The sequence below is a fragment of the Mizuhopecten yessoensis genome, unplaced genomic scaffold, assembly GCF_002113885.1.
Source record: "Mizuhopecten yessoensis strain PY_sf001 unplaced genomic scaffold, ASM211388v2 scaffold715999, whole genome shotgun sequence".
Lineage (NCBI taxonomy): Eukaryota > Metazoa > Mollusca > Bivalvia > Pectinida > Pectinidae > Mizuhopecten > Mizuhopecten yessoensis.
In genome coordinates this window covers 46,795-68,828 of record NW_018479897.1, presented here as the reverse complement: position 1 = coordinate 68,828, position 22,034 = coordinate 46,795, and the positions used below count along the sequence as shown (strand labels likewise).

The 22,034-nt window shown below is 35.8% G+C and overlaps 1 protein-coding gene across 3 annotated transcripts in view; it reads right to left on the bottom strand.

Moving 5' to 3' along the window:
* Positions 1-751: 751 nt before the first annotated feature.
* Positions 752-22,034, bottom strand: part of LOC110441501 (ATP-binding cassette sub-family G member 2-like) — a 38,773-nt gene continuing 17,490 nt past the window's right edge. For 2 of the 3 annotated variants that reach the window (XM_021484670.1, XM_021484668.1), the window contains 16 exons: positions 21,749-21,901; positions 20,280-20,437; positions 19,808-19,959; positions 18,239-18,343; positions 16,385-16,420; positions 14,237-14,260; positions 13,717-13,777; positions 12,551-12,659; positions 11,523-11,588; positions 9,646-9,731; positions 9,316-9,405; positions 8,905-9,029; positions 7,750-7,904; positions 7,460-7,549; positions 6,972-7,033; positions 752-3,650 (listed from right to left, as the gene is read on the bottom strand). In XM_021484670.1, coding sequence (XP_021340345.1) covers positions 3,500-3,650; positions 6,972-7,033; positions 7,460-7,549; positions 7,750-7,904; positions 8,905-9,029; positions 9,316-9,405; positions 9,646-9,731; positions 11,523-11,588; positions 12,551-12,659; positions 13,717-13,777; positions 14,237-14,260; positions 16,385-16,420; positions 18,239-18,343; positions 19,808-19,959; positions 20,280-20,437; positions 21,749-21,901 — 1,623 coding nt within the window. In that variant the 3' untranslated portion in view covers positions 752-3,499. The remainder of the gene's footprint in view (positions 3,651-6,971; positions 7,034-7,459; positions 7,550-7,749; positions 7,905-8,904; positions 9,030-9,315; positions 9,406-9,645; positions 9,732-11,522; positions 11,589-12,550; positions 12,660-13,716; positions 13,778-14,236; positions 14,261-16,384; positions 16,421-18,238; positions 18,344-19,807; positions 19,960-20,279; positions 20,438-21,748; positions 21,902-22,034) is intronic. The other variant, XM_021484669.1, reaches the window with a different exon arrangement.

Genomic DNA, 22,034 nt, shown 5'->3' with positions numbered 1-22,034 from the left:
AGCCCTTCATCCCAGCATGCTACTGGTCAAATACCTTAATCCTAGGCTTCTTAGTTATTCAGAAGAAGTTGTTTAAGGGTTTTTAACATATTTGACCCCTGTGACCTTGAATATAGGTCAAGGTCATCCATTTGAACAAACTTGGTAGCCCTTCATTACAGCATGCTACTAGCCAAATAGCATCATCCTAGGCCTTTTGGTTATTGAGAAGAAGTTGTTTAAAGGTTTTTAACATATTTGACCCCTGTGACCTTGAATATAAGTAAAGGTCATTCATTTGAACAAACTTGGTAGCTCTTCATTCTGGCATGTTACTGGCCAAATATCATTATCCTAGGCCTCTTAGTTATTCAGAAGAAGTTGTATAAAGATTTTTTAAGACAATTGACCCCTGTGACCTTGAAAATGGACGAAGGTCATTCATTTGAACAAATTTGGTAGCCCTTCATCCCAGCATGCTACTAGCCAAAAATCATCACTCTGGGCATTTTGGTTATTTAAAAATGTTAACATATTTGACCCCTGTGACCTTGAAAATAGGTGAAGGTCATTTATTTGAACAAACTTGGTAGCCCTTCATCCTAGTTTGCTTCTGGCTAAATATCATCACCCTTGGCCTTTTGGTTATTAAGAAGAAGATGTTTAAAGTAAAATATTGACACCGGACGACGGACGACGGACGCTGCACCATCGCATAAGGTCACTTGTCCCTTCGGGCCAGGTGAGCTAAAAACCACAACAACGTTACAGAGAGACTTGAAATAAGCATTTTATTGAATAACATATAAAAACAATTACATCTTATATTTAACCGCAAAATATGTACTGGTAATGATAAACAATTAACTTGGCTGGCATTTCACTGATCCGGAGAGCAAAGGAAAGATTTAACTTTCATGATCCCAATAAAATCGGTTTATTAGACTAAATACAATAAACAACCACAGTAGTAGTTGCAAAATATTCAAATGGGCCCTTGGAGACGAAATCTACCCTCATTCCTCAGTCTGGAAAATGGATTTTTCTTTTTTTCAAATCAAGAGGAGAAAACATCTGATAATTTCCAGTCATTATTAAATCGTCTGTCGACGTGCTATCTTACACGTGCCGGTGTTGGTAATTCCCATTGGTCAGATAACCCGTACACAGATTTAACAAACATTGGCTTGCTATAACTAAACAAAGTATTATCACTTATATAATTATTACACCGTCCCCTAGGATGCCCTGCACACCATTATAAGGGCGCATGTCACCACACCGACAATTAAAATAATAATCGACAGCATTAAACTCAGCTTATTTGAAATGTGTTTCTGAAAATAGATTATTAGGTGACAATACATGGCCGTAAATATGATGCTTCTCCTGTCAATCTTTTCCTTCTACAGTACTGGACTAATAAACTCCTGCCTGTGGATAGTTACATATATATATTTCTACATGAAGAATGAAAGATTTACAACTACTACAGACAGCTAGGTACACAATGTTGGTTATACACTGTAGTTATCTCTGGCTTGGTCTTTATGGAATCAAATAGAGCCACTAGTTTACTATACCTTATAGTTTTACCTTATCACCTTGAGGGGAAAACAACAATCTTGATTTTCATTTTTTCTAATTTTGTTTGGTAAAAATATTTCTTGTTATGTCAAAAATGTTCCTACGATAGAATTTCGTCAAAAGCTGTTCCACGATTAAGCTGAATAATTAGCCGAGCATGACGATTAAAAGGAGTGAGAGAACCTGAAGTTAGTTGTTAATAGACAAGATATGCCTGACCAGGTAATGAAACCATAAAGTAAAATTAGTGAGTTAGGATGGCAAGGTGGATTATAAAATACTGTATTATATATTTAACTACATGTTTATAACTATAGATTCACGGAATATAAATACAAAATACACCCAACATATAAATACTAAATCTTCCACCAGTGTGACTATTTGTTAAGGATACATTATCACAGAACTCTTATACCTTAGTTAAGAAAAGGGAGCACTAATTCATCCCGCCATAACTTTGGCAAGAACCATGACACTCAACAGTAAATAACTGATTGGTTTAACACTTGTTGGTAAACAACTGATTGGTTAAACACTTGTTGGTAAACAACTGATTGGTTTAACACTTGTTGGTAAACAACTGATTGGTTTAAAATGCATTGGTAAACAACTGATTGGTTTAACACGTGTTGATCAACAACTGATTGGTTTCACACTCGTTTGTAAACAACTGATTGGTTAAACACTAGCTGGTAAACAACTGATTGGTTTAACACGCATTGGTAAACAACTGATTGGTTTAACACATATTGGTAAACAACTGATTGGTTAAACACACATTGGTAAACAACTCATTGGTTTAACACGTGTTGGTGAACAACTGATTGGTTTAACACACATCAGTAAACAACTGATTGGTTTAACACACATTGGTAAACAACTGATTGGTTTAACACGTACTGGTAAACAACCGATTGGTTTAACACACATAAGTAAACAATAGGTATTAACACTGATATATATGAACATAACATTATCACAGTTTATGTCATGAAGGTGTTGTTCATTGAGCTTTATTTGTGTAAAACAAATCTGATCGGATATTTACAACTAAAAATATAACATTGCAAAATCATATATATAGAAAAAAGTGCCCTTTTGATTACCTTCCTGCCATGTGTTGCTGCATGCATATAGGACACGGTGGTCAATAAGGGACTAGTCAAGGGAGCACTGAACATAATGGTATCTTATACTCTACTGTCGAACAGAAATATCTTAAAATTGTATTTGAATTTAAATTGGTGGTTTATTTTCAAATCATTCTTATACAAATAGTTATGTGTCGCGAGTGGCTGTCCCAACCACCAACACGTCTGAGGTAAATATTTAGGGGAATGACATCTTCACTCCGTCCTTTATCAAGTATTACACTAGATAAAACTGTACCAGAAGTGCCTGACATTGTTACAGAATTCAAACATTTCGTGTATACTGGGAATCTTTTGTTGTAGTTCAAATTCCACCTTTTTAACCTTCTGTAATGAAAGTGAATTGACCTTGACAGCAGATATTAGTACACAGTACGCTAGATATAGTGATCGGAGAAACATGGATTTTACTGACTAAGAGTGAATATTTCTGAAAAATTCCCAGTAGACAGTAACATTATATAAATGCCTGTCAATCGAATTTACTTATGAATTGATACAAAGATCTGGTCTCATCAAATATTTCTATTATCCTCAGTCAATAACATAACACTACAGTTAAAATCTTTTTAAGGTACCTGAAATAGAAAATATAAGTTAATCTCAGACCTTACAACAAGCATATCTGCACACTCGTATCTATAGCATCTTGAGTTCACAACTTTGAAAACATGTCATTTTCCTTGTGACATTTGCAGTTGATTGGGAGCATATATATACGATTGAACACTTGTTGCACACATATATTAGCTAAAACAACCAGTCCTGTCTGGCCCAGTCTATTTGAATTTCTTCACCCGGAGTAGCTGTAAGTAGGAGAAGAACAGCAGGATGCAGGCTATACAGATAAGGGCCACGTGATTCTGATACAGGTCCCAGTCTGTCTCAAACGAAATGCCCTGGCGCAACAACTCTTCATTCCCACTGCCACTGAAATACATAATTATAAGTCTCAATATTATATTGTTTAACAAGAGTACACAAAACAGAATATAATATGCCCATCAATAATTCCAACCCTTAAACAGGTTTCAAATTAAAATGCGTCTTTATAAGCAAAGGTTTCCGAAACCATGCAACACAAGTCTGACATCATTCAAGAAGTCTTAACAACTAATTGGTCAAAGCAATGCATTTAATATGACACACTGTTTTATCAAAAGATCATAAAAAGAGAAACAAAACAAGGGCTTTGACCTTTAACTGTGATACAGACAATGGAGAACAACTCATACAGAGAACATAGAATTGGGTTATGTCTGCATTTGAATGCTGGAACAAAACTTTGAAACACAACTCCTTAAATGGGTATATATGATAAATACATATTTCTATGAATTTAACTTTAAAATGATTCAAATTCTGTAGTCATGGTTCATATGTTTGTTTAGTTTCATCAAAACATTATCTGAACAAAAGTTGAATTTGAACTTTGACTTAAATATTTCAGACCTTGGTCATCAGCTAAAGACCGGAATAGCCTCACTAAAATATACCATGGATCACACTGCCTAGTGACATGTATCCTAGCTGCATCAATTTTTTCAGACATAAAAAAATTACTGGTACTTCTTATTTTATTTTATGTATGTGAATAATTACAATTAGGTACAGGGTAGGGTAAGTTTGGTCCGAGTGGGAGTATCAATATACAATTGCCATGGTAATGTGAAGCCTTCAGGTAATTTCGTTAAATTTTGTCTATATATGTAAATGACACAAACTGGGTCTAAGATAGGGCAAGATCTTATCAGTTTCATTGGTTTAATGGTATATTTTATTCATTATCAACATATCGATAAGGCAAAATATTGCCATCAACATTGCATGCATGCAGTTGCCTTCCAACAATGTTGAACTGTACATTTATATCAGGACCAATGGTAATGCAAGTATGCAGACATGTTCACAGAAACAGTGAGATCGTTGTATCGGCTGAATTACTGTACTAGCAAGAATCTGGGGTTTTTTTGCAATAAAGACAAACTTTTTAATGATTTGAGTCTTAAAGGTGACCTTATCCTGTGATCAACTTTTTCAATAAATTGGGTTTCACTTAGTTCATATTTCACAATATTTACAGATCACCTTGTGTAGTTCTGACACATCACAATATCATATAGGAATCGTGTGTGTAGGTAGTTGTAGTGTTACATAGGAAACTCCAAGGACACGCGAATCAGTATATGGCATTAACAGGTCTCTCAGGACAGTTTCACTGTTATACAGCAAGTCTACATAGGTAGTAACCAGCGTTTTATACCAGGAATGTCTACGTCTTGAATAAATCTAACCCACAGTTTACAACCCGTTTCATAGTGTGGGGACAGAGATGTACACACACACATCAGCACTTCCTACTTTACAGCCTTCTAAAGGTTTAATGGTTCAGCTTAGTCTATAAAAATGTTCCGTTTCTCTCAATGACATGCTGCAGACTGCCAGATTTGATATTTGTATGTAAAATTGATTCAATGCTAGGAAGATTTATGGAATAGAAAATCCACTAGACTGCCAATGATAACACTTCAACACTGGAACACCCCCATTCATCCTCCGATGACAAACATTGTAATCATAAACTTTTTGACTGGGCAAAGAAGGATAACTCTTGAAAACAGTTTTGACTTAACCTCCAATTATCTGTAACAGCACTATTTAATAATATTACTGATCAGTCAACCCCAACATGTTTTCTACAATAACTAGTACATGAACTTCAGGGGTCAGTTTTGGGACCGTGTTTATTTCTTTACTTTATAAACGATATCCCTGTGGGTCTAAATGCTACAATCAATCTATTTGCAGACGACACTATTGCATATCTAGTTATCAAGTCAAACAGTGATGCTGAAACACTTCAAAAATATCTGGACAAACTAGCGCTCTGGGAAAACACATGGAAAATTATCTTCCACCCAAACAAATGCAATGTTTTGTCGGTGACTAAAAACAAAACTCCAATAGTCCATAATTATACTTTACATGGACACATACTGGAACATCTTAGTCAGGCCAAGTATCTGGGTGTAACACTATCATCTGACCTTAAATGGGATTCACATATAAACACTATCTGCCAAAAAGCAAATTCTATGCCAGGCTTTTTAAGACGAAATCCTAAAATTGGCTCAACATCAGCCAAAGTACAGGCATACAAATCATTAGTTCGACCATCACTTGAGTATGCCTGTACAGTATGGGACCCTCACACCCAAACAAATATTGACAAGTTGGAAATGGTCCAGCGAAGGGCAGCGCGCTATGTGCTCAATAAGCACAGGTACAACCATCGTACCTCCAGTGTGTCAGAAATGTTGGACCACCTAAAGCTGCGCCCTCTAGCAGATAGACGTAGAGATGCTCGTCTGACCATGCTTCATAACATTGTAAACCAGAAAGTCGCTATCGTAAAATCAGACAGATTAATCCCTACAGTTAGAAAATCCCGAACAAACCACCAGTTTTCGTATCAAATTCCCCACTCAAAAACCCAGACCAGAAAGGCATCATTCTTCCCTCGAACTATACCCGAGTGGAATAAACACCCACCTGACATTATTTCGAGCCCCACAACGGAATTATTCAAATCAGCCCTCTACCGTCACTTTTCAAACCCAAATTAGGCCATCTGGTATCTTTTAAAAACAATCTCTTTCCATGTTTCACTCCTCGTCTGACATTTTATCTTCAAATTGTTGAAGTTGTTCAGTACCATTTAGAAGCTTACCATATTGCCCCTGATGTATATATACTTACCATAATGCCCCTGATGTATATAAACTTACCATATTGCCCCTGATGTATATAAACTTACCAAATTGCCTCTGATGTATATAAACTTATTGTATTGCCCCTGATGTATATAAACTTACCATATTGCCCCTGATGTATATAAACTTACCGTATTGCCCCTGATGTATATATACTTACCATATTTTCCCTGATGTATATATACTTACCATATTGCCCCTGATGTATATATACTTACCATATTGCCCCTGATGTATATAAACTTACCGTATTGCCCCTGATGTATATAAACTTACCATATTGTCCCTGATGTATATAAACTTACAGTATTGCCCCTGATGTATATAACTTACCATATTGCCCCTGATGTATATAAACTTACCATATTGTCCCTGATGTATATAAACTTACCGTATTGCCCCTGATGTATATAAACTTGCCGTATTGCCCCTGATGTATATAAACTTACCATATCACCCCTGATGTATACAAACTTACCATATTGCCCCTGATGTCTTGTTGTAAAAGTTCAAATCTTTCAATTCATTGATAACCAAAGCCTGTAAGAAAAATTCATCCAGATATTATAACAATGCCCATTAATCAGAAAAATCACTTCACTACCTGTGTCTGTATACCAAAACTGAATCAACATTTAATTCTTTTAAACATTTGCTTCGATGTAATTCACTATAGCATAATGATACAACTGTTGTGTTACCTGTAAAGAACTGGCTAAATATGTTAGACTCAACTGTAAAATAATGTTCATCACTTACATCTCAGGGGATATTTATTTTTGTATTAATTTACGAGGAGACCATCGCAAAATCAAAATTCTCCCAACTTTCCTTTAGGTACAATTACACAAGGATAATAGGTAGTCATAGTTATTTTCACAAATTAAATCCCCATGTATAAGTGGGTAGAAGAACAACTGTGAAAAATAATTATGCAAAAATCATGTGATAAACAGTAAAACATACATTCATGCCGTATCTGAAGATGCTGAACCATTTAATCCACTCGAGCCAGTCAGCGATGGAGTCTAGGTTCACCAGTAGTCCTCCAAAAACCTGAAGTTTACATCAACATACAGTAAATATCTATACCACATTAATAGGAAATTTCAGTTCCGCTCACAATTTAATTTAATAATATTATTTGCTTTTATTTAGTGAGTTTAACATTGATCCTTCAGGCATGGCCTCAGGTCTCATTTCTTCAATTTTTTGAAATTAAAATTGCATAAAACCATGAATTGTGAAGTTCTTACCATCATGAAGACATAGCAAAGAGCAATGCACAGGTTGGCCACAGCAAATATCCTGACAGATGCGCTGAAGAAGAAGGCGAAGCCCGAGGCCGAGAGGGTAACAAGGAAAAGGCTGAGGAGGTAGAGGAAGAACTTCCCCACGTCCATCTGTAGGCCTGGTATATAAAGTACAGTTATATAATACAAGGAAATAGAAGAGAAGGTTGAAGAAGTTCCCTAGGTATATCCGTTAGGCCTGGTAAATAAGTACAATTATGTAATAAACAGAAATAGGAAAAATAAATTACTAACTTCATGTTGATTTTCCAAAAAAGATCTACTTATATATGACTGCGTTTAATTTATAAGTTAAAGATCTGCTTTATGATCCTGCGGCAAATTAGAAATCGAAATTCAGTGAAGGAGCAACAAGCTTTTAAATCAGTTTTTGTTTGATATGTGCAGAAATAAGGTGTTTGGATGGGCACGTTGAATCTCAGTAAATGTAAAAATTATTAAAAAAATCAAGCATCCCTGTACCACTGCCTGTTCTGTTTCTTTTACCGTGTTTTGAATTTTTCTTTTCTTTCTGGCATCAATAACAGTGGCTGTAACTGGGCTTGGCCAAGGTTTGATCCTTGTCCTAGACACATTGCAGTTACAGCCAAACAGAAAATCAAAGGGAGATAACCATATGTAAGAAAACTACAGTAGAACTCTCTAGTGTTTAGTGTGGGACAGGAATCGTTAGGTGTGAGGGGGATAATGTTGTATCCCAGGAAATATTTTGTCTTAATAAATACGAAAATATCACACATTCAAATATCATCATAGTGTATCATTAAGATAAGGATGGTTTCATGAAACCTTTCTCATGCTCAAACTTAGATTTTGTGCTCAACCCAATATCTTGTTTCTGTGATCAATGATATTGAAGAATTATGGAGACATTTCCAGCCTTTAAACCTGTTTTCAATGATTTTACTGGACTTTTGACTGTATGACATGATTTAAGTGAGTGAGAAGAAAGTTCGTTTGAGCACAGAATTTATGCTTGAGCATGAGAATGGTTTCATAAATATGGTTCCAGGGTCAAGTAGCTGGAAGTTAATTTATTTTGACTGTCCGATTACAACATTCTCTTTGAAGTGTTTTTTTATTTCCTGTAGAACTTACCTATCATGAAGTAGGTGATGACGGCAAATATAGACACAGGTATCAACCTCATTGGGATAACATCACAGAATATCTTGGAGCAGAAATAGGCCGACACTCGGTAGAATCCACTCACATTCTCATGTCTGCAAATCATACCATTATAAGTTACCTGGTTTCCTTCATTGTAAATTAACTACACAACAGATGGTAAAAATATTTAATCATTTTACTCCAATTAGTTAGCTGTCCAAGAAAGAATGAAAACAAAAATCATTGCAGAGTATTTATTGCCTTAGTACAAGTTTACATACTGGTAACATTTAAAATCTCAAATAAAATATTCATAGGAAACTGTCAAGGTCATACATTGTATTAAACTACTGCCAAGATCATGAAATGATTGAGGCATTACTTATGGTCATGACTTACAAGAAGATTGCTCGCTCCTTGATGAAGAGTTCCACAGCAGAGAGGTTCCCGAACACCTGGTTCATTACCACAAAGAAGAACACCCCTACTCTGTAACAGTCAAAAATACATACCAGAGAGATTATAATACATCAGAAATCTCTCTGGTAAAATTCCTCCATAAATACAAACATATACTTGCGTATACTCAACTATCAAGTTTGATAAAACATACAATTATTCAAAAGTTACTTATTCAAAAGTTACACATTACAAGTACAAAGTATTGTTACCAGGGTTACACAGTTGTTATCGTCTGTACCAGACATTACAGATATATGTTGTAGTTACCTGTTCTGGATGCCTGATGTACAATCATCATCAATCTGCCAGTAGATAGCGCCCACTATAGCTCCGAACACCACCATCACCAACACCTATGGAGACCAATACTCTCTGTACATGTATTCATGCGGACAGAACACTGACCTCCGTCAGCGAGATGAAACCTGTATGGGTGGAGTCATGTAGAAGAAAAACCCGTCCACTAACCAACCAAGCAGTGTGTGTAATAGGGTTAGGCAACATTCCCCTAATATCAGTTATTGGGATTATTTTTTATTCTGCGGTAACATACCGCAATGTTTGTTCGAGTACCGGTATTTGGTGATATTAAGTCATAGTTCATGAAGTATTTATATAAAAAGAAGTTGTTGGAATCCTCTCTTATGAATGGGAGCCGGTAGTACCTACTGTATTATTTCTCCACCTTTCTAAGGCCGGATGTTTGGAGGGCCAAAAATATTGAATAAATGACTCCTCTTTCTTGTCCAGCACTGTCTATATCAAAATAGTGTTGTTGCCCCGGGGAAATTTTCTCGATCTATCACTATTTGTACTGGTAATCTCGAAAATACCAATCTGTAACTCTCCTGCTGGTTTTGGGAAATAATAGGCCCGCTGTATGCCACTATATGTGGTAAAAGGTGATTAATTAAATATGGCCCCCTGTCAATCATGGGACTAATTAAATATGGCCCCCTGTCAATCAGGTGACTAATTAAATATGGCCCTGACTAATGAAATATGGCCCCCTGTAGAATCAGGTGACTAATTAAATATGGCCCCCTGTAGAATCAAGTGATTAATGAAATATGGCCCCCTGTAGAATCAGGTGACTAATTAAATATGGCCCCATGTAGAATCAGAATACTAATTAAATATGGCCCCCTGTAGAATCAGAATACTAATTAAATATGGCCCCCTGTAGAATCAGGTGACTTATTAAATATGGCCCCCTGTAGAATCAGGTGACTAATTAAATATGGCCCCATGTAGAATCAGAATACTAATTAAATATGGCCCCCTGTAGAATCAGGGCCTTTCTTCTGTGTCTTAAGCTATGGGGACAGTGAAGAAACCAAAACAGATCTGCTATGTTTAGGCTTTGCTGGACATGAAGGAAAGGATCATTCAAATATTTTACATTCAAAACATTCAGAACTAAATAACTCCTTGACTAAAGGTTTTAATAATTAACAAAACAAATACGACTATCTCTTTTGAGCCTAAATAATGCGTATCAACGAAAGTAATTGGTATATTTTTTAACCATTTGAGGTAGTATAGCCTGACCATCAATAAATGATTTATATATAATACTTTCAAGCTGAATTTATGAAATTTTGCATAACTAGCTATATAGGTCCCAAGAAAACCTGTTTATAAAATTTGAATAAGATCTATCGAGTACTTAGAAATAGTGATAACAAGAACTGTCTACAGACAGAATGACTACAGACAGAATGAATGACTACAGAAGGAGTGGATATGAAAACACAAATGGCCAGTGGTTTTCCAGGCGGACCAGTAGGTTTTCAACAAGCTATCCTGCCAGGCCAGTAGATGTTTTGAAAATTTATCTACAATTTCAGCAGATTTGAAAAGCTTTATTTTAAGTCCAGAATGCACCACAGAGCTTCTAGATTTCAAAATGTTCCCTCTCTGATCCCCCACCCCCCCTAGCCTCTGGCACTGATCACTCAGGCCTATGGCCCTTGTTTTCTGGACCAGTGTGCTTCAGACTGGACGGTACCAGTGAATTTTCACTCCAACTAGACCTTTTATGGCCAGTAATCTTTTTTAATTAATTCCAGCCCTGAGGTTAAAAACAGCATCTCACATCACAGATTGAAGAGAGTGGAGCAGAAAATAAAATGAGAACGTACCTGCATTATCGATGTCTGGGGATTTCTGATCAAATTCTTCAAAGTCCTGCTGGACACTACAGAAAACTGGAAAGAAGAAAAAATGTGAATGGAATTAAATAATATAAGACTCTTTCAAATTTGAAAATCCTGAGGGTGGAATTTCCCTATCCTACACCCTTGAGCATGAAAGAGTATTTTTCTCTCATTCCAACCACCAGAAAAGCCTAGAAACCATGAAAATGCGTTTGGACTGGCCACCTTTTTGAGGAAAATATCAATTTCCCCCTGAGCTTTTTAGACAAAAACAAATTTGCAAACATTTGAAAAATTACTCATATCTTTTTAACGTGTACAGTAAAAATATTGTAAAAGGTTTTAATTTCATCACGTCGCCTTTTTTTCCGCATTGCGGCATCGGAGAGTTACAAATTCGTGACGTCATGTCATTGTTGGACCATTGTGACGTCACGTCACGTGAAATGAGGTGTAAGATAGAAATTTCCTACACCCCTTTCTTACCCTTGACAGAAAAATCTTTATTGCAATTTGATCCTAATTTAGTGCTGCATTTAAATTTCAATAAAAATTAGAAATAAAATATTTCATCTTAACTGCAACAAAATGTCTGCAAGATGAAATCTGACCCATAGTATTGTCCTTTTCAGATGACTTAAAGATCACTATCGACTTACTTGAATGGACAAATTCAGAAATTTATGCAGGACAAGCATGCATATACATCAAATTTAACTGTTGCTAAATATCTTCCAGGAGGTAGGCTGCTAGAAGTTGAACCTTAGACTACAAATTACTGGTCCGGTGCTTTTGCAACTGAGCTGGGTGGAATTTCCTCTAGCCAAGTCAGTTACAAGCAATTTGACAGTTCAAACAATGTTATCCTTTGGTCTTTATTTTATAAAGACAAATAAGGTCATTTGAACCATAACAAACTTTGGTCTTTATTGACAAACAAGGTCATGTAAATTAGTCCTGTACATTACACACTCTGTGTTTAACCAGTTGGTAACCCGATATTTCATCCCTACCTGGTTGAAGAAGGAGGTGGCATAGTCCACTCTAGGCATTCTCACTACAGTGCCTGCTTCCTTCTTTTCCATGTAAGATTTGTGGACTGTCTGTACATGGGACTGGAGACTACAACAATAAATACAAGTCAATTTTGAAACAGAATTGGTGACTTTTTACCTCGAGCCTCGTCATCTTGGAAGTTAATTCATCATGTCTGTGTGTGCATTTGTAGTTTTCATATTCATCAATATGTTTCAAAATACTTTTCACAAAAAGACTTTTGATCTTTTGACTTTGTAACTAAGTTCAGGTATACACACAGAAATAACCAACCTTGAATAATCGTCATTTTCTAATGATGTTCAAATTCTGTGTTAGCTAATGGTTCAAGCAATTATTTCTAGGAATTACTACTAGTAATACAAAGTGTTACGGTATATTTCCTCTAGTAAGTGTCCTAGGTGCTTCGCTGTTGAAGAATATTAAAATGTATGCAGAATTCCATAATTCTAAAATAAAGTTATCATAACTGACCCTTTTTCAATTAAGAAGTAAATCACGGTGAAGATACACCAGGACTAGAAATACGATAGGGCATTTTAGGAATGGGGCATTTATAAGGTCAAATAGGAATAGGGCATTTATAAGGTCAAATAAGAATGGGGCATTTATAAGTTCAAATAGGAATGGGGCATTTATAAGGTCAAATAGGAATAGGGCATTTATAAGGTCAAATAAGAATGGGGCATTTATAAGGTCAAATAGGAATGGGGCATTTATAAGGTCAAATAGGAATAGGGCATTTATAAGGTCAAATAAGAATGGGGCATTTATAAGGTCAAATAGGAATGGGGCATTTATAAGGTCAAATAGGAATAGGGCATTTATAAGGTCAAATAAGAATGGGGCATCTATAAGGTCAAATAGGAATGGGGCATTTATAAGGTCAAATAGGAATAGGGCATTTATAAGGTCAAATAAGAATGGGGCATTTATAAGGTCAAATAGGAATGGGACATTTATAAGGTCAAATAGGAATAGGGCATTTATAAGGTCAAATAAGAATGGGGAATGTATAAGGTCAAATAGGAATGGGGCATTTATAAGGTCAAATAGGAATAAGGCATTTATAAGGTCAAATAAAGTACAATTGTTATATACAACTGTACTGTTCATTACATACCTTTGGTACCAGCGGGACTTCTTGTACCCATCTACAAGCTTATCATGGGTATTTTTAGCCCCTGGAAACAAAAGATTAAGAAATATGTAACATAACTCTACTGCTTATGGTTCAAAAGTATTAATCCTAGTCAATCTACTTTTCCTTTGACAAATAAATTGGTTCCAATGATAGATATCTACAAGCAAAGTAATAAAAGCTTAGGTTATAAATCCTGTTCATGTTGACATCCACGTTACAATGGATTTCTAATAAGTATTTAATTATAATTATCTTAGTAAAAAGGTTTGGTACTATCTAAGCAAAAATACATATATATTAAAATCCTAGTCAAGATTTGTTCTTTGAATTCAGGTAAAGAATCTTATTTCAGATGTTTTGAGAAACCAAAAAGACAGATCTATTTGGTTGCAACAGTTTTCTGTCACATCACTGATGACTTTGTACAGCATGACTTGCACAGTATATTAATGTATTGAAACATTAGCAAATAGGAGCACCAAAAGGAGACAATCCATACCAAGGCCATTCGCTGCTACAGGTTCTGTGTGCAGCATCAAAGATGAATAAAATAAAGCAATAAAAGGTTAGGAACAAATGTATGTAAGAATCTACAAAACAAAATCTGTGAATAGTAAATGAAAGTACCAACAGAAATAGAACTGCCAGACACTTTAAAAAACTTAATGATTCATGCATTATAAGCTGGATTTCTGTTTACTATATACAAGAGGACATGCCCCAAGCTTTTGTTCAAGAAGAGTAAGCAAAAGATTACAAATAGAGACTGCCACCAGCAAGCATATAACAAGTCTGAGTAGTAGGATTCTCAACACCTCAAAAGAGTTTCTGTTTTTGTCTCATGTCTACAATAGCAGATATATTGTATATAGTAAAAACTTTTGTAACAGGAAAGACAGTACCCCCCGAGCCTGGTAGTGTGCTTTTTTCCGGAGATTGAACCAGTAAGCCGCTCAACCGATTGATAAGCTACAGTGAAATTCTCTCTAGCATGATCTTGGAAGGTGACTGTAATTATATATATACATTTAAAACCTGTCACACTATTTTAAGGTGTCAAGTTCCAACTTCACATTATCATATCTGAATATCTGTATTGTGTAAGTTTTACTGCAACCGAAAAAGGATAGTCAAGAAAATATGAGATTCTGCAAATACAAATATATATTTATTCAGAAATACATTCTTCAGGATAACTTATTGTTCGTGTTCATTTTACTTAAGTATCAAGTTAAATCGTATATGAAATCAAGCATTATATGCTCCAATAAATATATCTGTAGTTTTTACTAGTCTAGAGACTAGACACTGATGAGAGAATCTTCCTGTTTTCATAACTGGTCAATCACAGGTAGTTCTTAGCAATCATCACACTCAGTCTGGCAAGTTTAAATCTTACTTTGCATTCATCAATCATATTACTTTTATCAATATGATATCAGTTTGTTTAAAACTGGCATCTTATTTACATCTCTGTATGATAGGTTTAAAGCTATATATATCCCAAAGCAAAATTAAAAATAACAATACACTACATTAAATAAATAAGTGTTTTGCTCTTACTTGATTAAAACATATAACTTACTAAAGCATTGTTTTACCTGTAGAAACGGGTACGTTTAGAGAAAGAACACACACTGAAACCTCAATATAACGCCCTTTGTTACATCTGCCTCCTTGTTTATATATAATTACCACCAACATATTTCAATGTCCCTTTTTCTTGGGTTTTTTTAAGATTGAATTTACACATTTCCCTAAATTTATTGCCAAACCCCTTTATAATGACAAAATATCTCAAATGGTGGCAGTATAACAAGGTTTTACTGTAGATTGATCTGCACATGTTATTTTATAATATTAAACAATTAAACTCATTCACACCTGAAGACACATTTGAACTCTTCCAATTCAAAGGTTGGAATAGTTCATTATGAAATTTCAGGGGTGAATGAGTTAAACTGTAAGTGTATCAACTCCCTGTAAGTAACTGCTATATAGCAAAGGCCAATAGTAAAATCTCTATTCTCCTTCAATATCCCAAAATATTACTTATCTTAATGCATGTTATAATCCGACAAACTTTCTAGCATGCTGTCAAATTTTTACTATATGGAAAAGACATTCAGTGCCTACACACAGAGCAAATTGATAAAGACAATTTGCTTTGAGCTTTACAGTTCATTGTTTTTTTACCACAATACATGCATACCGCTGTGTAGTGTAATGAGCATGAACAAGTCAGCCATTATCTACAGAATGCTCGGTATAAAGGGTTAGCAGATAAGGTATGATAAAAGCTTTGTAGTATATGATAACTACAGTGTAGCATGACCCTGTTATGCAATGTCTGAACAAATGTAAACATCCGCTTTTGTCAGAAAAACTCTTCATTACAGAAATGTTTCCGTGTACATGTATTACTATATTGTTAAAAACTTGAACAAAAATAAATGCATAGTATTGAAATTCATAATTTATATACGTATGTTAACATCTCAAAATCACAATACAACATTATCTTAAATTAACAAAGCTTTGTAAAACTGGGCACGTGTAGTTTTTTTTATATACTTCTATATATATATCATGTTTAATACATGAAGATTTCCCATTACCCTTGTTATAGGACATTAACACGACTTACCTTTTCCTTCTTCTGAGGTGATCAAACTCAATTTATCTGTAAGCAAACAATACTTATTAAAGTGAACAAGGCCAGAAACAGATCAGTATTAAAGTGGACAGTTTCTTTGTTTGAATGGCCCATCGACAGTAATGGTCATTTAGGGCCAGAAACAGATCAGTATTAAAGTGGACAGTTTCTTTGTTTGAATGGCCCATCGACAGTAATGGTCATTTTAGGGCCAGAAAAATCTTTTCGTATGGAGCATGACCATTTGAGGAATCAAAATTAAAATCGACAAAGCAGATTGTTTCCCAATTTTCCTATTGTTTAAAATAGAATATAAAATGTATTGATGATCAAGACAACTTCTATTTTTTCTAAAACCATTCTGTTCTTCAAAAATCATATAAAACGTCTGTTTATCTTATAAAATCATAAGCAAGATGGGCTTATAGAGTTGCAATAGTGACGAGGGTAAAATATTAAAATTTAGTTAAAAATATTGTGTAAAGATAGAAATTGAAAGAGATATGCATAAATAAAGTTAAAAAAAGTGTCATGTGGGTGAATGGAATCACAGTTTATAAAACAGACCAATGTCTTTATAAAGTTGAGTAATGTCTCCAAGTCTACAGAAGTGAAAATAGTTTTCATGCCTGTGACAGTGAAGTATTTATCACGAATGTATCTAAAATCTGAACACTCTATTAAAACAAGAATTCCACGGGAGCAGATGTGTCCCCTGCTCAGCGCTTTGAGTAAGAAAAGTGTTATGGCTTTAGTTATCACGTTAACAGATATGCCAAAACGCTGAAAGTTGAAACTCGTTAGAAAAACCTGTAATATATGTTAAACATTATTGCTTCTAGTTATAGCATTACTGTACAAAATTTGAAAGGAATTGATTAGAAAATAAAAAAGGTTCTTGCATTTACCACATAATGCCCTTATTTGGCAACAAGCAAGACCAGCATCACCTCATTGGTATCCATCAAATTTTTCTTGAAAATGCAATCCACAACAAGCACTGCATGAAGTTTGAGTTTGATCGGCCCAAGGAAACTCAAGTTACCGCACGAAAACAGATTTTCTATTTATAGTAAGTGACCTTGACCTTTGACCTTCCGACCTGAAAAGTAATCCCAAGTAAGCACTTTTGGTTAGGAAGCACTGCATTAAGTTTGAGTTTGATCGGCCCAAGGAAACTCGAGTTATCGCACGAAAACCTCTGTGCGGACGCCGCCAACAAAGCAATACCTATGTGTCACCAGCTTTTCGCAGGCGACACAATGAGCTCCACTGTAAATGGAGAGTCAAATGCGTGGCAATTAGGTGGATCTCCCCTATTTAGCCGATAAGCATGGACAAGATAAGTATGACCCCCCGCCATTGGTGTCTAGAGACTATCGTTGCTGCCATTTACTTTGAATGTCTGATCGTATTATGGGTTTAAAATCTGTATGTGGCAGTTTGATATTGGTTTGCTGGGAGTTTAATTCAGTTCTAGCTGCTCTGTCAGCATTTTCATTGCCTTAATACCTCATACCTTAGTTTTTCTATCAATGTTCTATGCCTTGCAAATAAAGAGGCTGAGAACGTGGTACTTACCATCCTTTTGGAGGAGGTAAAGAGGCTGAGGAGGTGGTACATACAATCATTTTGGAGGAGGTAAAGAGGCTGAGGAGGTGGTACTTACCATCCTTTTGGAGAAGGTAAAGAGGCTGAGGAGGTAGTACTTACCCTCCTTTTGGAGGAGGTTAAGAGGCTGAGGAGGTGGTAGTTACCATCCTTTTGGAGAAGGTAAAGAGGCTGAGGAGGTGGTACATACAATCCTTTTGGAGGAGGTAAAGAGGCTGAGGAGGTGGTACTTACCATCCTTTTGGAGGAAGTCATCAGACAAACTAGCCATGGACAGGTCTCCGTTGATGACATCCAGGAAGAAGTCAGGAGGATTATTGTGTTCCTCTATCACATAACCTGTAACAATATCAATATCAGTTAAAAATATAGACACAGGACTTTACAAATAAAACATAAAAAAAGTATTGCTCCAACATTATTATGTCCAACTTAACAGCCACCAAATCTAGTTGTCCTACTATCCAGTCACCACTTAAACTGGTTGTCTTAATATCCAGCAACCACTTATCTAGTTGTCCTACTATCCAGTCACCACTGATCTGGTTGTCCAACTATCTAGTTGTCCTTCTATCCAGTCACCACTAATCTGGTTGTCTCAATATCCAGCAACCACTGATTTGGCTGTCCCACTATCCAGTCACCACTAATCTGGTTGTCTCAATATCCAGCAACCACTGATTTGGTTGTCCCACTATCCAGCAACCACTTATCTGGTTTTCTCACTATCCAGACACCAATAAAATTAATCGGGTTGTCCCACTATCGTGTCATCATTTTTCATTTCAGAATATTTATTGTTCAGATCTTAGATACAAAGGAATTGGGCAACAGGCAAAGCCTATGAGCGCCCTCTCCTTACAGTTATAAACAGTTTACACACATCATATTGAATTGAAGTAATGATAAAACATGTATATTATGTACATGAATATTGATATTTGCATGTCATTATTAATTTTTTGATAATTGTTGTACAAAAACTAGATTTTACAAAAAAATGGCAATTAAAATGATGCTGGAGGACAGAGCAAATACTAAAAGTATGTACTGGTATCATTCCACACAGCAAAGTGATGAGATAAACAAGTAAGTGTAATCTAGTTAAAGCGTCTTGTATCTTTAACGAATCTCTTAACTCGTGTCATCATTGATCTGGTTGTCCCACTTTTCTAGCAACCATTAATTTGGTTGTCCTAATATCCAGCAACAACTAATCTGGTTGTCCTACTATCCAGCAACAACTAATCTGGTTGTCCTACTACCCAGCAACTAATCTGGTTGTCCCACTATCCAGTCATCACTGAACCAGTTGTCCCACTATCCTGTCACCACTGATCTGGTGGTTTCGGTGCACTGTCTCAGAAATACAGTCACATTATAATGTAGCCACAGAGTAGGGAATAGGCGTGACTGCACAAATCAAAGAGGCTCAACTATATACTATAGCACATTCTAAATGGAAGCTAACAGTTATCACAACCTTGACAGCTAGCCAAGGGTACTCAAAAACCGACTCATGGTATTTTGTTAGGGAAAAGGTACATAAAGTCTTAAGTCAGATGGTTAAAGCATTGTTGCTGGATAGTATAAAAATAGTACTATAAACAATAGAAAAATCTGCTATCTGTTTTGTATTTCTTCCTTTTCTAAAATCTTCAATGTATGATAATGTCATAATAAAATCATTACAGATCATAAAAGGAATACAGTAATACCTCTATTAGTTAAACCTTTGGTGACATTGTAGACATCAATTTTAGTAGCTTCAGTAACATCATAGATAGATTGACAAGTATTTACCTAATGCTTGGAAGTGTTCAAGAGATTCTTGCGAGCTGCCATGATACACAGTCTCGCCTAGGGAGAGGAGCATGAGGCTGTCAAACAGACGGTAGATGGAATAGCGAGGCTGGTGAATGGAGAATATGATGGTGCGTCCCTTCAGAGCCAACCTGTCAACAACAATATACACACTAAAAACATCGGCAGTAGATGGATGGTTGGGAAAGAACAACCAAATTGTACACTGTTACCAGATAAACATGTATATAGAATACAACAGTCTGCCTGTAGGCTGTTGTCAAATAACCAGTCTGCCTGTAGGCTGTTGTCAAATAACCAATCATGCATTTCTTCAATAGTAAAATATGAAATCAAAGAATTATCAGCTTTTTTCAAAATATGTTTTGTATTAACCAATAAAAGACACATCAGGATTCTCAGCATATCTCAGCCAATATATAGAGTTATTATCTATTAGTAAGCTTATCACCTGCGTAGCAATAGCATGACAGAATTTGCTGTGTTGGAATCAAGTCCTGTGGTTGGCTCATCAAGGAAAAGTACCGGAGGGGAGATAATCAACTCCATGCCGATATTGGTCCTTTTTCTTTCTCCTCCAGACACTCCACGGATAAACTCATTTCCAACCTACAAAGTATGTAAAATATTTGTATTATGTCGGCCATCCTGCTTCTTATGATTTAGAAAATTGGCAATAATAAACACTTGACTAGTTGTCTTCTCCAAGGAGGATACGTAAAGAGATATGGCGGGTTGCTATACCTATTTCCCCAAAGCTATATTACNATTGCCTTATTAAGGAAAATGATCACATGCCTAAATATTAAAAAAAAAAAAAATGAAGGAGGATTCGAACCTGCACCGTTTATTTTCTAGTCGCAAGTAAACTGCGTTATACATTCGGCTACATAAAACATATAGATATTGGCAATTACAAACTTATTTAACCCGAGAAACACCGGTCGCAGTTTAGAGAAACTTGATCACCCCTGTTTTCATTATTTTGAGCACTTTCCCAAAGGAGGACCACTTTTCCGTAATATGATTTGTTTTTGCACATTACATCACGATCACAAAAAGTTTATTCAAAAGTTAGTCCTCGGATGGGAGAGTGTTGAAAGTATTTTTTTAAGTCCGGGAAACCCCATCACTTTCATAGATATAGTGTATATGGCTATATTTGCAGTATCATTTTAGCAATACCTAATTTCTCAGCAGTTTAAAAATTCATATTCAATTGGTTTTGTATCTTTTGTATGCATTTTTGCTACACGAAATGTTTTCTCCTCAATTTTTTTCCCCGTTTTCATAAATGCCGACTTAGGGAAATACGGGCAGTTTTCCGCCATACCTCTTTGTCAAGCCTATCCACAATTTATAAAAAAAGGGCACATTTCTTGTATTTGATAATCTATATTCGAAAAAACACTATCTAGAATTTTCCCCAGATTTCATTTTATACTTTGACCTTTCAGCTATCATCCTTTTCTCAAAGGATTGACAGTAACCTCTATTTAAACCGTTCTATCTGAACTATGACCTACAGCTAACCTCTTTAAGTTGACTTATTGTATATGCATGTGTTTAGCATCACACTTTTGTGTTTTGTGTCTAACTTTGTACGTGAACCTCTCGCTTCTGCATTGTACAACTTCTTATTGACTTATGACCTTTCACCTTGATATCCGACCTCTTTTATCTGTGTCTAACATATGATCTTCCTGTCCAGCATAAGCTCTCACCAGTTCACCTTTTGTTCAACCTCTCATGATCATGACCTGTCCTCTCGTGATCATGACCTGCCCTCTCGTGATCATTTTTGTCTTGATTATCTAAACCTGATGCATGACCTCTTACCTTCATGTTAAGTATATCTCAAATTCATATTTGACCTTTAGCTTTGATATTGAACTTCCACCTTCGCGTTTGACCTCTCACCTTTGTGTCTGCACAATGAGTGAGCCCGAGCTCCTTGATGACATTCTCTACCCGCTCATCCCTCTCCTTTTGACTGACGGACTTGCTAAGGCGAAGAGCCGCAGAGAAGTGGAAGTTCTCCTTCACAGACAGAGTTCCCATGACAACATCGTCCTTAAAGTAACCATCCAGTATATATATGTTTAGTATTTTTAAAGGAGATTTAAGCATCCACACAGTATTTGGGTTTAATTTGGAAATCATTTTCTATATTTTAGGAAGAGGGGGGGAGGGATCGGGGAGGGGG